General features: G+C 41.7%; 2 protein-coding genes across 2 annotated transcripts; both read left to right on the forward strand.

Annotated features, from left to right (window-relative positions):
- The first annotated feature begins 385 nt into the window (after positions 1-385).
- Positions 386-7,481, forward strand: DUSP19 (dual specificity phosphatase 19). The gene is made up of 4 exons (XM_005486926.4): positions 386-863; positions 952-998; positions 2,284-2,436; positions 6,319-7,481. The coding sequence occupies exons 1-4, from the start codon at positions 644-646 to the stop codon at positions 6,538-6,540; spliced, it is 642 nt and encodes a 213-aa protein (XP_005486983.1). The 5' UTR covers positions 386-643; the 3' UTR covers positions 6,541-7,481.
- Positions 7,482-8,218: 737 nt separating this feature from the next.
- Positions 8,219-15,729, forward strand: NUP35 (nucleoporin 35). Its single transcript, XM_005486927.4, has 9 exons — positions 8,219-8,375; positions 9,094-9,264; positions 11,188-11,315; positions 12,622-12,682; positions 13,285-13,426; positions 13,791-13,860; positions 13,951-14,079; positions 14,912-15,079; positions 15,434-15,729. The coding sequence occupies exons 1-9, from the start codon at positions 8,342-8,344 to the stop codon at positions 15,509-15,511; spliced, it is 981 nt and encodes a 326-aa protein (XP_005486984.1). The 5' UTR covers positions 8,219-8,341; the 3' UTR covers positions 15,512-15,729.
- Positions 15,730-16,246: the final 517 nt, after the last annotated feature.

Here is a 16,246-nt window from a genome sequence, read left to right on the forward strand (position 1 = left end):
TTACTTTGGGGGTGGTGAGGCACTGGAACAGGTTGCCCGGAGAAGCTGTGGATTCCCCATCTCTGGAAGCGCTGAAAGCCAAGATGGGGCTTGGAACAGCCTGGTCTAATGCAAGGTGTCCATGCACATATCAGGGGGCTTGGAATGAGATGGTCTTTAAGGTCTCTTCCAACCCAAACCAGGCTGTGATTCTCTGACTGTGTACCAGCTGTGGAACACTGCAAATGGTACACTGAAGAGAATACATGAAAACACGGGCATTTAGTTTGGGAATAAGGGAGAAGCAACCTCACCTTTTCACCCTTTCCTTCATTTTACCTTTTTGGAAAAAATAAACCCAACATATATATTTAACTCTAATATTTTCCATTTAGGTTTTTCCAATCTTTTCCCACGCTTCCCGACAAGCAGGTCTCTCTTAGAGCCAGACAGGCGCTGCTGCATGGCCTGCAAAGACGCCTTTTCTATTTAAAGGCTCCTTCAGTTACGCCAGGACGGCCCGGGGGGGCCGTGGCACCCGAGGCACCGCGGTACCGCCCCCGGGGCCGCGTCACGGGCGGCCGGCGCTGCACGGCACGGCGCGGCACGGCACGGCACGGCACGGCACGGCGCGGCTCGGCACGGCACTGCCGGCAGTCGCGCCATGCACTCCCTCGCCCAGGAGATCCGCAGCTTCTCCAGGGCCAACCTGCGCAAGCAGCGCACCCGCGTCACCACGCTGACCGGCCGCAGGATCGTCGAGACGTGGCGCGGCGCCTGCCTGCACATGGAGGAGGAGGAGGAGGCGGCGCCCGGCGGCGGCTTCGTGCAGGACCTGAGCGCTGACCTGCAGGTCGGCGTGGTGAAGCCCTGGCTGCTGCTGGGTGAGTGCGCTGGGACAGGGGAGCGATGCTCCAGCCGGGCGGGCCGGGGCTCGGTGCAGACACGGGCACGCTCTGTCTCTCTCCGCAGGGTCGCAGGATGCTGCTCACGACCTGGAGACGATGAGGAAGCACAAGGTAGCGTTTCGTGGGCATCTCGCATCATGCGCGCAGCGCGCTTCTCCTGTACATTAAAAATTCTGGAATATCCTCTAGCGAATCTCAGGAAAAATGTATTCTGCTTGTATTTTCAAGAGGCTGCTCCGTTAGCAGGTGGATGGGTTTCTGTTGGCTTCACGAGAAGCTGAAATGCTGTCAGAGCATCCCAGAATCTTCCAAGGCACTTCTGGAGATTCTCTAGTGCAAACCCCCGGCCAAGGCAGGGTCACCCCGAGCACGTGGCACAGGGACGTGTCCAGGTGGCTTTGGGATGTCTCCAGACAGGGAGACCCTGTGACCTTCCTGGGCACCTGTTCCAGTGCTTGGCCACCCTCAATCTAAAGAAGTCCTTGCTCATGCTGAGGTGGAACTTGTTACGTTTTGGTTCATGGCAATTGCTCAGCATCCTGTTGCTAGGTACCACTGAAAAGAAGCTTGCTTCCTTGCAAGAGTGATGATTGTTTAGAGCTGTTTAATGGAACAGACTCCTACACTGCCATAGATATTTCATTTCAGACACTAAGCAGCACCATTCCCCCTTGCCTTATGTGGATTGATGAAACTAGAAAAACAAAACAGCTTCTCTAAGTCTGTCCCACAATTTTGTCTTTTTACTCTTCTCTGTTGCAGTAATGGGCTGATAAGGCCTTTGGACAGTGGTGGTTGTGTAGAACAGGGCATGCACCAGGTTGGCATCTGGTGCCATCTAAATGTCATTTTACTGTAACCCTAAATAATCCACAACCTGGTTATAGGCTGGACAGAGCAGAGATGGCAGGAGGCCAGAGGTGGTGTCGCCTGCCAAGAACAGGTGTAGTTTACTCTGAATTCTCCTGCTTCACCAAATGTTTCTGCTCACTAACCAGAAGGAACGTTAAGATGATGGGTTAGAGCAGGCTTGAAATTTGGGTAATTGCTGGGTGCTCTGTGCTTTCATTCCTACTGCTCTCTCTTTCAACCATGTGATGAGAACTCCCTTTTCTGTTGAAAATCCATTTTTTAGTCTGTGTTTGAGCACTGATCTTTTCATTCCCTCTCAGAAAAACCCTGAGATTTATTACAGTATGTATTAGCACACTTCAAAACTTTGCTTGGAGAAAAGCATACCACAGACAACATATGTATGTAAAACTGAACTTTGCATCAGTGTAAGGTAGAGTCTGTGTATGCCTAAAGACTAATGCACTTTTGTTACTGCTTGTTTTGCTTGCTGTCTTCAGAAAATGCCTTTTTCTCTTTTTTTCTTTTTTTTTTTTTGACCTAGGTCACTCATGTTTTAAATGTGGCATATGGAGTCCAAAATGCCTTTCTTGATGACTTTATATACAAGACCATTTCCATTCTGGACCTCCCAGAAACTGATATTACCTCCTATTTCCCTGAATGTTTTGAGTTTATTGAGAAAGCCAGGATCCAGGTATGGTTTATTAATTTATGTTAGTAGTTATCCTGTGTAGATTATTTATAACACTATGTAAGAACTAAAGCACCTTCTTTTGTTAAAAGAAAATATGGTACCAAATGAATAGTTTTAAAGTATTTTTAAATTTTTAAATGTCTTTTTAAGTTTTAGATAGAAATTCCAAGTAATTTCTAAGCATTCCTAGAAGCATAGCACTGCTGTTAATCTTCATCTCCTCCAGCACTGCTTTTTCAGAATGACAGTCTTGCATTTTAGAGAAATGCATCTTTAAAACAGTTGGACCAGGGCTTAATTTGAGATTACACAACTGCATCCTAAATCCAAGTCACTATCCCTAAAGGAAGGAAATTAAGAAAATTTATTTCTCCATTGGGAATGTTGTTTTGGATTAGAAACCAGCCTGGATTAGAAGCAAGAAACAGAGCTTTTACAGTTCTGTGTGGTTTATCATCAGCTGCTCACCATCCTTGTGCTTTTCATTATAGAATCCCTGAAGGGTTTGGGGTGGAAGGGCCCTTAAAGATTATCTAGTTCCAACCCCCTGCCATGGGCAGGGACACCAGGTTGCTCCAAGAAGATGCTGTGAATCCACATACATACCAAGAATATCAGAATGTGTTAGTAATCTTGGAACCAAAAGTGATTTAACTGCTCACAAAATCCTGAAAGGATGTGATGTAGAAAAAAACCTGAAAAACCCTTGTGGGGCTGCTTGCAGAGTTATCTGTAGCCCAACTCAGAGCTGTTCAATTCAGGCTTAGTGTGTAATTCACAACAACCATTGTTTTGGTATCTAAACTCTAACTCAACAACCAAACATTATTGGGTGTTATTTTACCATATCTGTTAGGTTCATTGTTTATGTAGATTGGGATAAAAGATGATCTTGCCCCAGTTTTCTTTGTGTCTCAGTGTTCTTTCCTTCTCTCATTTATAATTTACAAGCTACGTGATAACGTATTATCACTAAATGACCTTTTCAAGGTTTCTAATTACAGTTTCCAGTTCATTTCTAAATGAGAGTTGCCATTCACAACTGCACAATTTTGCTTTCTGCCTCTGGTGTTTGTATCTCAGTTACTGCTTTGTAGGTAAGGAGTTTACAGGAAAACTTTTACAACAATATTAGTAGTTTTCTGATGAAAGAGGTGGATGAAAGAGAAGGTAATTGGTGGAATAGTTCTCCAGGATCAATTCAAAAAGCACATGATAGTGGTATACAAAGACAGATCTCTAGGTGGTTTAAATTACTTTAGTTGCTTTGTCAAAATAGTGTCAAAAGAGCTTCTGATAAATTATGTCATGAAGTGTTCTTCTGCTTAAGTAACCACAGAGACACTCCTGTTTCATCTCCTAAAATGGGGGAGGAAGAGATGTTAACTGTGAGAGAACATGATATATGAGAAACTATTTCTAGAACATGGTTAAGTCCATGAAGGAAGTATGAGAGCATGTGAGTTTGAGGATGCAAGTGAAGGCTGCACTGTTCATTGACAGCTGGCTACTTGTAATAGGATTCACTTTTCTAAAACTGTAATGGCTCAAGTCTCTAGACACCATGGCACAAATTCTGATACTGATCAGAGCTCAACTTTTCTTCTAGGCTCCAACTTGGCAGGTATATTTTCCATTACATGTTCAGTGACCCATGTCAAGTCATAATACTGTGGATGAGGGATCCTTTTGTTATATCTTTAATATCTGATAATAAAACTTTTGAAATCTTGTGTTTCCAAAGAGAAAATCTTTGCTTATTCATGAACATCACTCCTTATTGCTCCCCCTGTCTTTCCTAAGGAAAACACCTCAGTTCACTGCAAAGTAAGATGGATCTGAAAGTAATTTCATTAGCCTTCAACTGCACTGAAATCTTTATGCTTCTTTTCAATTTCTTCCCTTGATGAGGCTTTTTGCTCACTGTGTAGAACCACTGTATGATCACCTTTTCTGCTGGTGGAAGGTGATTTTGTTTCTCTCTCCATAAAGATTTTTAAAAACCCAACCTGGTCTTGAATCTTACTTGATTCTTGCAAGTCCACAGACCATTTCAGAGCATCAGCATCAAAGCAAGGAGTTCTTGGTAAATAGAGATGAATTTCCTGTTTGCCATCTGTTCCTCAATTTTATTCTGTATTTACAGCTAATACAAAATTAGTTAAGAATGACAAGCAAATTCATTTTTGTATGAACTGTAAACAATGGAGTTTAGGAAGGAAAGATAAATATTGTCAGTATTAAAGTTGGTTTCATATTATGGCCCAGATTCAATCATGTTCATTAATTTTCAGGATTAGTGAGTATCACTAAATAATTTTTGGCAGCATAAAACAAACCAGTTACTTAAAAAGACACATCAGACTTAAATGTGAAAGAGGGAAGTAAAGAATAAACTGTACAAAGGAAAAGAAAAAAAATCAAGAGAGCAATTTCCAGCAGGCAGTGCACAGGAGATGTGATTTCCATTGTAAGGAAGGCTGTTATTATTTGCTGTGCTGGGATGAAGGAGCTTAGACTGTTCCTAGCTCTGTCATAATGTTGTGTCTCATTCTTCTAGTCTCAGCTTGGAATTTCTCCAACAAGGATAATAATATTCCATTTCATACCTCTTTGTCTTGTTATTTAAACTGGAAGATTTTTGGAGCAGAAACCATTTTCTGGTCTGTGTGTCTGTTAAAATACCAGATAATTGTAGCTCCCAAATCTGTAACCTAAACTATTAAGTTCCTGGAAAGCAACCCTGGTGCTTACAAGACCTTTTTGTCTCTGGGTAAAATTCCCATTAAGTAACTTGTATCTGTTAAGGGTAGACAGAACAGGCTGTTTAAAACTAGAATAATTTTGTTGAGCCTCAACTATCTGAGCACATCATGCCATGTTTGAGTATTGTCATTCAGAATATGGAAGTGCTGAGGGTTTGGAGGTTTCTTTTTGTGTCAAAGGGGCTTTTTCAGGTCATAGTGTGACTCACAAACAAGACAATATCACAAAGCCTAGGCCTTGCTTAAGGCTTGCTAGATTGTCTAGTAGTCTTTGTGTTAATTTGGGCTTGTTATTTCTCAACAAAATCTAAAAAGAGCCATTCAGGTGTCTCAAAGGTTGTGAGGGAAATGTTTAAGAAGGATAAAACCCATTAATTTTATATATGATTCAGGATAAGCCTGAATTCAAACCTCAGAAAAAGCATCTGTGAGTTTATTTGAGGTTGAGTAGTTTTGGATTTTGCACCCTAGTTCCCAGTTAAGGGGCCTGAGTTGTACCAGTGGTGTGGTGGGAAGGGAGAGATCTGTTAGAAATCACATGATGTCTTTTCTAATTTTTCTGTTCCTGTGCATGATCCCTGTTACCCAGAGTCCTCCCTGCAGAGAGCACAAGGAACATGCAACCGGGACTACAAGATGTTCTAAAATCTGCCTCTGTGCCCTGCTCTTTGCTGCCTTGCTATGTTTTTAACCTTTAACAAGATACTGTCAAGTTCCTTTCCATATTGCAAATAAAATCTATTTTAAAACTGGCACTCAATTAGATCAGATACTTCAGTATCCCAGGTGTCTATCTGTGATTTGGTTTTTACATTAACAGGCTGCTGTAAGGCCTCAGGAAGAAACACAGAGGATGTGTTTTAGTACTGTGGTTTGAATTAATTTTGACGGATTTGGTAATAATAAAGCACTTTTGGGTAGAAAAATACTTAATTTCATGCTTATATCATGCTTATATTTTTGTTTGGACTTACTTATATGTGTAAATATTTGCTTTAAGCTCAGCAAGCAGCTTTCAATAAGTCTTACAAGAATTTTATGTAAAGTTTCTTCCACCTGTAATCTACCTAATGAATATCCTTATGTTAATAACTTACATTTAATTTCTTTCTTGGAGGATGGAGTGGTGCTGGTTCACTGTAATGCAGGAGTCTCCCGTGCAGCAGCTGTAGTCATTGGTTTTCTCATGAATTCAGAAAGACTGAGCTTTGCCAGAGCCTTTTCCTTGGTGAAAAATGCGAGGCCTGCAGCTTGTCCAAACCCTGGCTTCATGGAGCAGCTCCACAAGTACCAAGAACAGATTTTAAAGACAAATGGAAGCATAAACAATCATGACTGATCCAAAGGGAGAAATGAAATGATGTGTATTGACTATACAGGAAGAGATATTGGATGTATTTTAATGTCATTTTGAAATCCCCTTTCACATGTGCATTTTCAAGTCTTTATATATTTTTTTTCTTACCCTCCTTTGACTCTGTTTTTTCCAACATGTCATCAAAAGGCCAAATGGTGTTGTACTGACTTCAGAGAAGTTTTGCCTACAACAAGAGCACTAATAAAAAGATACAGTTCAGTTTTCCTTGAAATATTAGAAAACAATAGAATGATGGTTTGCTTACTGAACCATCAGAAAATGCAGGTAATAGAGAAAGGAAGTAAAATAACTGAGGTAAGTTGCTTTCTTTCCAAATCCATGCATTCCTAGTTGGTTGTAAAATCAAGATAATACAATGTTCATATAATGAAGTACCCTGATTGGATTTTAAAATTATATTGCAACTATAGATGATATTACTGAATTTTGTGGGCCAGCCAGCCATTATTCTTTTTTAATTAAAACTATGGTCTTTTGAGGATGCTCAAAATGCATAGGGTGCTTTAATGCTTTGTGTATTTCTATTGTTTCTCATCTAGTAGTGATTTGAAGTGCACTAACATGATGAGTCCAGGCTTGGACCTAGCAGGGGTTTTTTTCCTGTACATCCTTTCAGTAGAGATACAAAAAAATGTTAATAATGATTTGTCTCGGCTCATGCTACTGGCTTTTCTTACATCTGGTGCTGTCCCCTCACTCCATTCCACATCATATGTAAAGAACAGATCACAGGATGTGTAATTTTGTCTTCCTGAGAGATCCCAGGCTGAAATTACTGTCTTAATATGCTTTTAAAAAATATTGACAAGATTTTAATAGTATTTTGTGGCCTTCATGCCAGCTCTTAATGATTTGATATATTAATATGCAACAAAATAAAGAGATCACTGTGTTTGGATAAATTGTGTGCTAAAGTGGTTTTAAATGTTTCGTTTCAAGATTGGTGTTCTGTCCTGGTACCAGTAGTTTAACTGTAGGACATTGTCGTGTTTGAACCAAGACCTCTCTTGTTCTCAGCATGAATTGCTCAAGAACAGGAATTTGTAGGAGCAGTTGTAGTGACAGGACAAGGGGGAATGGATTCAAAGAGAGGGAGTAGGTTGAGATTGGATTATTTACCCCGAGGGTGGGGAGACCTGGCACAGGCTGCCCAGAGAAGCTGTGGCCGCCCCATCCCTGGAAGTGCCCAAGGCCAGGTTGGACAGGGCTCACCGGGATAGTGGAAGGTGTTTCTGCCCATGGCAGCGGGTGGAGCTGGATGAGCTTTAAGATCCCTTGGAAGCCAAGCCATTCCATGATTCTATGCTAAACGTTAATGCGGGGATCAGGCAACCATCGCTGTCCGTGGTCACCGACCCCCGTATCGGCGGGGCAGCAGCTCACTGCCTTGTCCCGGCGGCCGCCGGCAGCCTGGCACTGACTGACACCCTTTCCCTGGGGAAGGCAGGGTGGGGAGGCCACTCCGAGTTCCCAGCCCGCGGGAGCAGCCCAGGACCAGCCCTTGGTAACAGCGCCCGCGGCTCCCTCAGCTCCGTTCGCAACCCGCCCGTCCCTGAGGGACCGTTTGCCAGGCAGCCCTGAGGGGAGCGGCCGGCACAAACCGATGCCGGACCCCGACACCCTCACCCCATGACGGGGCTCCGCCCGCCCCGCTTTGTCCTCATGGGCTGGGTCGGAAGTGACGGCGGCAGGAAGCTCCGTCCGGTTTGAAAGCGCCCGGCGGAGCCACCGCCGCCGCCTCTTTCCCGCCCTCCGGGCCGACATGGCCGCCTTCGCCATGGAGCTGCCGCCCGCAGGTGAACTGGGCCCGCGGCTGCCCCGGGCCGCGCTCCGGCTCTGCCGGGCGCCCTTCGGGGGCTGCGCTGCCCCGGCCGGCCGGGGGCGCCCCGCGGGTTCCCGCGCCGCTGTGAGGGCTGTGGGGCCGGGACCGAGCCCCTGCGCTGGGCGGGGGGTTGGATGCTGCTGAGCCGGGGTGGGACACGGCGCCGGGAAGGGGCGGTTCGCGAAAGGGGAGCGGGGTTAGATCGATCTGCCGCCACTTAAAATTGCGAAAAATACAACATTGTGATAAACTCGGCTTACTTGTAAAATGAATGATTAAACCGGCTTTGGTCTCATCCATACAAGTAAATATCTCAGAGGCGGTGGGGCCACGCTCTTTTTGGTGATGCCCAGGGACAGAGAGGAGTTATGGCCGTAAATCAAAACAAGAAGTTCTGTCTCAGCGTCAGGAGGAGCTTCTTGTAGCCGAGCACTGGAACAGGCTACCCAGAGAGGCTGTGGAGCCTCCAGAATATTCCAAATTCACCTGGGGACGTTTCTGTGTGTACCTGCTCTGGGTGACCCTGCCTTGGCACAGGGTTTGGAGTAGATGATCTCCAGAGGTCCCTTCCAAGCCTAACAGTTCTGGGATTCTGTGATCTTAATCACTTCCTGTATCTTGTGTTATGTTTCCTTCATGGAGCCCACAATGGAAAAAGCTGCCTTGTCTTTCTCTTTCACTTTTGTTTTCAGGAGCTGAACCAATGACTCTTGGCTCCCCGACATCTCCAAAACAAGGAACTAGTGCTCAGTTCCTCCCTGGGTTTTTGATGGGTGACTTACCTGCACCAGTGACTCCGCAGCCACGTGCTTTGTACGGCCCTTCAGTCGGTGTCATGGAAACAAGGTCTCCACTACTTGCAGGTCAGAATTTGTTCAGTGTTGGAAAATTGTCCTGAAAGCACAAAATTTGTTTGTCTCATTGTTCTGCGTGACTGCTGCAGACTTGAATCCTTATAGTTTTAGATCTTTCTGTGTAAGCAAACTTCACTAATTAAGTGGTGAACTCTGTATTCAATTATAATAAATATTTTAAATGTGACAGTCCTGGTATCAGGAAAAGTTTGTTTTACAGGGAAGGCAATAAACCTCTCCTAATACAGAACCAATTTATATGACTCATTACAAGTCAATTGCACATACATTGATGTTGAAAACAGAGATACCTGCTGGCAAAGGAAATGCAGCTTGTGCAAACTGCTGATTTCTTTGCAGAAATTTTTGTATTTCTTTGGATTCTAAAAGGAAACTTACAGGTTATCAAACTTACAAAAACTGGGGGGAGAAAAACTGAAAATAAACTTCTTGATTAGTATCTAGTGAGTGTTGCTAAACTCTTGATGTCTGCTGTCGTTAGACTGGAATAGTGACTTTTCCTAGCTGTAGATGCTCATTTCTCTTCAGCCATCTAATTAATCAGACTAGGAGAAGTTCTTACCCATGTTAGTATTGTACATCTATTTTCTTTTCTGAAAAGAATGAATGAGTAATTGACATGCCATGGGTGAACTTGGCTTTTGTACTAAATCAGTTGGCATCATTTAACATCTGATGGTGTTAATATTTTGAAGTCATTTTGAAGGAAAAACTGAGGATTAAATTACTGCAAGAATTTTTCTTAATAAAATATTCTCTTCTTTGAATGTCAGGCTGGATTGGACTCAATGATCTTTCCAGGTCCCTTCCAAATTAAAATGTTCCATAGTTGGAAGTTTGTTGGTCTTCTTCTTCTTGCTCTTGTCTGCCTGCCCTTACACATCTGGGAACAAACCTCTTAGGAAAATATTTATGAAATTGACAGTAATCATGTGCATTTCACCAAATGGGTTTTTAAAGGGGTTTTTATAGCCTCAGAGTATCAATTTTAAGAAAAGGTGACCAGTAAGATACTAACACAAACTTCCCAAAGGAAGTGATCAAGTACATCACTTAAAAAACTGCAAACCTTGATGGGAGAGTGCTTTCCACAATCCACATGATTCCATGTAACAGTAGCAGTTCTTGTATGTGTTAAACAGTTCAGAGTAGAGCCTTAAAGCTCAGCATTTAGGATTGGAAAAGCTTGGTTTCCAAACGTTTTGCATGTGAAAACTTGATGCAAACTATTTTTTTTCCCCTGGGTAAATCCACACAAAGATTTAAGATACATCAAGTTATTTCAAGAAATTTAATTCTCTGTTCTACTGGAAGTCCCAAAGTTTACAAAATGGGAGGGCAGCTGGTTTAACTTCATCCTGGCTGGTTTCATTTCATCCTGTCTATATGCAAGCTAGTCCTTGCTCTCAAGAACTTACAATTTTTATTTAATATGAAATTAGATGAGAAGCCAAGGAATTTGGACAGTGGGAATGTGACAGTAATGTGCAATGTCTCTGTACATCTTGGTATGGTTCAATTTTTATAAATCTCATCTCAATTTTTATACATCTTGCTGTTGCATCTGTACTATAGGCAGGTTAGTCTCTGAAACAATTAAAACAGATTTCTAGCCTGGCTTAAAATTGAAAGATACAGCCATGCTGAGGACTTCAGAGAAAGAACATGTAAACAGTGAATATAATGGGTTAATAAGAGGGCTGAAAGTTCTAAATCAGACTTCTGTATTATAAACATTCAAACCTGAACAGTTTGGTAGGACAGATGGTCCTGCAAACCTCCAGTGAAACAATCAAATCTCAACAACAATGAGAGTATGGCTGAATGTATTACTGAAGTTTCAAGAACAAGTAGCACCAAAGCAAAATTAGAAGTTTTCTCATGCTCTTCTCTTGTTCCTTTGAATTGCAGGAGGGTCTCCCCCACAACCAGTAGTCCCTTCACATAAGGATAAAGGTGGTGCTCCACCAGTTAGAAGCATATATGAGGAGTTATCTAGTCCTGGGCTTGGATCAACACCTCTGACCTTAAGAAGAACAGTAAGTGTCTTCAGCACTGGCCTGTTCTTAGCAGAAGATGTGAGGCAGCTTACTGCCTCAGTGAATCCTCAAACTTAGCTGTATAAACTGCTGTAGAAAATGAGTTTTGAGCCTAGAGATCATGCTGTTGCTTAGAACAGGTTGTTTGGTGTACCTGTTCAAACAAGAGCTGTGGTCATGAAACAGTTTGCTGTTATTGCCAATTTTCAGTTCAGCCCGAAGTCAAAAATGCGAGTGATCCTCAGTTATGCAAGCTGGTTATGTTCTCGAATTCAGCTTTGTTTATCAGCTTTGCACTTTCTCATAAGTTTATTGGGCTGTTGATTGCCAGAAGGACCCTTCCACAACCTGAAAGGAGGTTGCAGCAAGGTACAGGCTGGTCTCTTCTCCCAGGTAGCGAGTAATAGGACAAGAGAAAATGGCCTTGGGTTGCACCAGAAGAAGTTTAGATTGGATATCAGGAAAAATTCCTTCACTGAAAGGGTGGGCAGGCACTGGAAAAGGCCACCTAGGGAAGTGTTAGAATTGCCATCTTTCAAAGTGTTTAAAAATGTGTGCAAGTGGCACTTGGGGACACAGCTTAGGGGTCAAGATGGCAGTGTTAGGTTAATGGTTGGACTCGATCTCAGAGATCTTTTCCAACCTTAATAATTCCAGGTTTCTGTGATTACCTCTTAGAAGGCAATAGAGGCACTTAGGGAAACAGAAGGAATTTTTTTCTGAATAAAATATCTAATCAAACAGTTGGGGTTAATTTTGAAGGAGAAACACTGAACTTTCTGTGAGCTAAATTTTATAATAATCTCTGCTGCTTAACTAACTAATGAAGCATTACTAGGTCCTTTTTCACTGAACTCTTCTGATGCAAGGAGAACACTTTAAACTGAATGAGCAGTCTTTGTACTGAGTGTTGCCTTCTGAAAAGTTCCCATGATTTCTGAACCCTTTAGGCAGTGAAAAGGCTGATAAAATTAGGATACTAATATCCTTCCCATGAGGATGCACATCAATGTGTGAATTATTACAGTGCAGCAGTAGTGACATGAACTATTTTAAGAATGCTTCTGATTATTGATACTTAAAGCTACTTTGTTTCACAAAGCATATGTCAAATATGCTGTCAAATAACTTTTCTTTAATAGCTCTTGGTAAGCTTTTTGTTAAATATACATGCAAATATCTGTTCTCTGAAAAGTTAGGAATAATTTAAGGCAAATAATTAATATTATTACCTGAATGTTTAAATCACTTGATATGGGCAGTATACCTATAAGAATAATTTGTTACTTTCTGTATATTAATGCAGGCCAGCTTTACTTTATCACAGAGCCCATCCACTGGAATTCTGCCATCAACTCCAGGAGCAGGTAGATGTCCTGTCAAAATTTCTATTCTCTTTTCTTACTGCTTTCTTTAATACAGAAAAATCATCACTGTTGAAGCTACATCAGTTCCTTGCTAGTTTATGAAGAGGTGGTGTATTGGTTAGCTTTTCAAAAGGTGCATGGGTGTGAGTAGGAAATAATTATTCACTCTGAGACTGAGTTTCAAGCAGCTTTTCTTGTTCCCTGTTCCAAATGTGATGCTGAACTGAGCACAGAGGTGGTTGTAATTGAGTGAAGAAGCTGAGATTGATGGATTGCCTTCCATCTTCACAAGGTTTGATATCTTGTGTATGAAATGGTGGCTTCTTGCTAAGCCCAATTGTGTTGGCCTGTTCCTATTTGGCAACTGTATTAAGCTATTGGTATTTTGAAGCCAAAGAGAACACTAGGTTGCTAGTTATAAAAACTTCCTAGTGTGTTTGCAGATGTGAAGTTATGATTGACTTACTTGTTCTGTCTGTGAGTAAATCCCCATCAAACTCTTCCACATACAAGTGAAATGCTTGACACTGAATTTATTCTTTTCCAATAAACCTCTGTCGTGCAAAAGAAATTTGTTCCGCAATGCCATTTCAATTTAACAGCTTCAAGCATGTTCAGCCCTGCAAGCATTGGGCAGCCTAAGAAGACGACTCTATCTCCTGCTCAGCTGGATCCTTTTTATACTCAAGGAGATTCCCTTACTTCAGAAGATCAGCTTGATGACACATGGGTAACTGTATTTGGGTAAGTTGATTTCCAAAGTATCAGAAAAACCTGGGTGAAGTCTTTAGAGCATATGAGAAAAATCCTTGGGCATTGGTGTTGTCTGGCATTGGTATGTGCTGCAATTACAGCTGTGGTTAAAGCAAGCCAACAGATACATTTAAGTTAGGCATCTTAAATTGAGCTACACATGATTTTTTCTAGTTACAAAGGCACCATTCTGCTGTTGGGGTGTGTGCTGAAGGTGGTATTTTATATCAAGTCACTGCTTCTGATATTACAGTGCTCTCTTCTGCATCTCTGTGAAGACTTCATAGGGTTGTCTCTCAACACCTGAATTCCTAAACCACTCATAATTTTTTGAGTACTTTTTTCTGTCTTCCAGATTTCCTCAAGCATCAGCTTCCTATATTCTACTACAGTTTGCTCAGTATGGAAACATATTAAAGCATGTGGTATGTCTTAGTTTGCCACTTAAATCAGAAACATTGTGAATTAAGCATTTTAAAAACTACATTTCACAATTTTCACTTCATCTCATTCAGATGTCCAACGCAGGAAACTGGATGCATATTCGATATCAGTCTAAGCTTCAAGCCCGGAAAGCCTTAAGCAAAGATGGAAAAATTTTTGGTGAATCTATCATGATTGGTGTCAAGCCTTGTATAGATAAAGTAAGTTAATAGTTGCTTTTAGTTCAAAGGCACTCTGCTTTTGGCCTTGCTTTTTATTTTCCCTGATGTGTTTAAATTTTTTTTCTTTTGGAATTGCAAATTGTAGGTAGATCATCTATATAGATATAGTCTGTTACACATTTACATAAGTTTTTTCTTAAATACTTGTCCACATTTCCTGCTGAGAAAGACCATTATGAGCAATCTCTGTGCTCCTTGGAAGTTACAATGCACACAATTATGTTGCTGTATGAGACAAGGAAGTGAAACCATAATATAAAACACAATTGAGATAAGTTTCCTGACTGGAATTTAGGGCCTGCAGTAGATACCTAATGGCAGATTAAGACTGTGGCTGCTCCTAATTGTACCTCTCTATTTTTTATGTGACTTTGTGCTTCTGGCTCTTGAATTGATCTTAGTACTTTGGATTGAAAATTTGTTAGCAAGGAAATCCCAATCCTGTTTCCTACCTGCCCCTATAAAAACATGATCACTCACTTGTAAGCAGTAGTTGGGGGTAGACATGGCTGTCTTGTAGTCTTAATATTACCATGAGTTATTAGTGTCTAGGTATTGGCAATATCCTGATCTTTAATACTTGCAGCCCTTTGCACTGAGTACTGTACATTAGCTTAAGAAAATAACAGTCATTCCTCAGTCATTCTCCACAGATTTTTTTTTGTCTCCTTTAAGGATATATGATACTAAAGAGTAATGGGATCCAAATATGTTTTATCAAAAAAATTCAAATAGTAGATAATTTTAGATGATAAAGGTTGGAATACTGCTTTTCAGTATTTGTTTACATCATATTAACCCTCTATAATAGAGTCTGATGGAAAACTATGAAAGAAGCTCTACATCCTCAATGTCCTCGATTTTCACTCCACCTACAAAATCTGCTGGCACACCAACACAACTTGCAAATAACAGTGCAAGGATTTCTACCATGAGACCTCTGGCAACAGCATATAAGGCTTCCACTAGTGACTATCAGGTACTTGAAGGGAAATAGAAACATTTGGTTTTGTGTTGTCTCCCCTTACCTCTATGAGCCTTTGCAGACATTAACTTCAATGTGACCTTTACCTTTTGCTGTCAGTTCTTTAATGACGTGGTTCCAGTACAAGGTCAGTCTGTTCAGTCTCTAAAATAATAATTAAAAAATACTTAATTATTGACTTGGCACTTTTCCAGGGATTAAGGGCTTGTTTTGAACATTCAAACATATTTTGTCAAAATATAGTAGCACTTAGGAAAAGAAGAAATAAATGCTTAGTGTAAAAACTATTAACTACATGTTGACTGATGCTCTGTATTTTCTCTTTTTGTTTTTCTCCCTGCCTTCTAGGTGGTTTCTGACAGACAAACTCCTAGGAAAGATGAAAGTATTGTATCCAAAGCAATGGAATATGTTTTTGGCTGGTAATATTCAAGAGGAAGTAAGACACTAAGCTGGTCAGGGTTTGAACCATGCTACTGGCATTTGTAGTTAGTTGTATAACTACTGGTGGCAGTATTTTACCTTACATAGCACCTGGTATGCCTTCGGTTTATTCAGAAGACATGTAGCTTGCACTTTAAATGATGGCAGTGGACACATGGTTTTACAAATTGAGTAAGTGTAAATAAAAGTGCTTTACCCCAGTTTATTCTCTGATGGCATCATTGTGAAAATATTCTGTCTCATTAAGAAAAGCTGTCTGAACCCAGCAGCCTGTCAGTTCCCTGAGGGAGATGTGGGCAGGACTGGAATACATAATTTTATTCAGCCTCTAATCAATGACTGTGCCTTTGGTTGTGTTTAAAGCCAAAGGGGGAGCTGCTGGCTCCAGTGAAACAAAACTCCTTCCTCAGCTGAGAAGTTTTCTAGCAGCACTGGGAGGCCAGGCTGCTCTTCCCCAACTCCCTGTTGCCAACAGCAGGTTTGTGTGTGCTCTTCCCGTAAGGCAGCTGAGGGCAGCTTCTGTCTGTGCAAGCTGTGCTGGCTTTGGGACCTCCAGGAAATCCAGAAGAGGCCAGCAAGGACCAGGAAGTGGTCCAAGAACTGGAGCATTTCACTCGTAGGCTGGGAGAACTGGGACTGTTCAGCCTAAAGAAGGCTCCAGGGAGTCCTTAGAGCCCTTTTCAGTGCCTAAAGGGGCTCCAAGAGAGCTGGAAAGGA

This window comes from Zonotrichia albicollis, chromosome 10 (genome assembly GCF_047830755.1).
Source record: "Zonotrichia albicollis isolate bZonAlb1 chromosome 10, bZonAlb1.hap1, whole genome shotgun sequence".
In the NCBI taxonomy this organism is placed as follows: domain Eukaryota; kingdom Metazoa; phylum Chordata; class Aves; order Passeriformes; family Passerellidae; genus Zonotrichia; species Zonotrichia albicollis.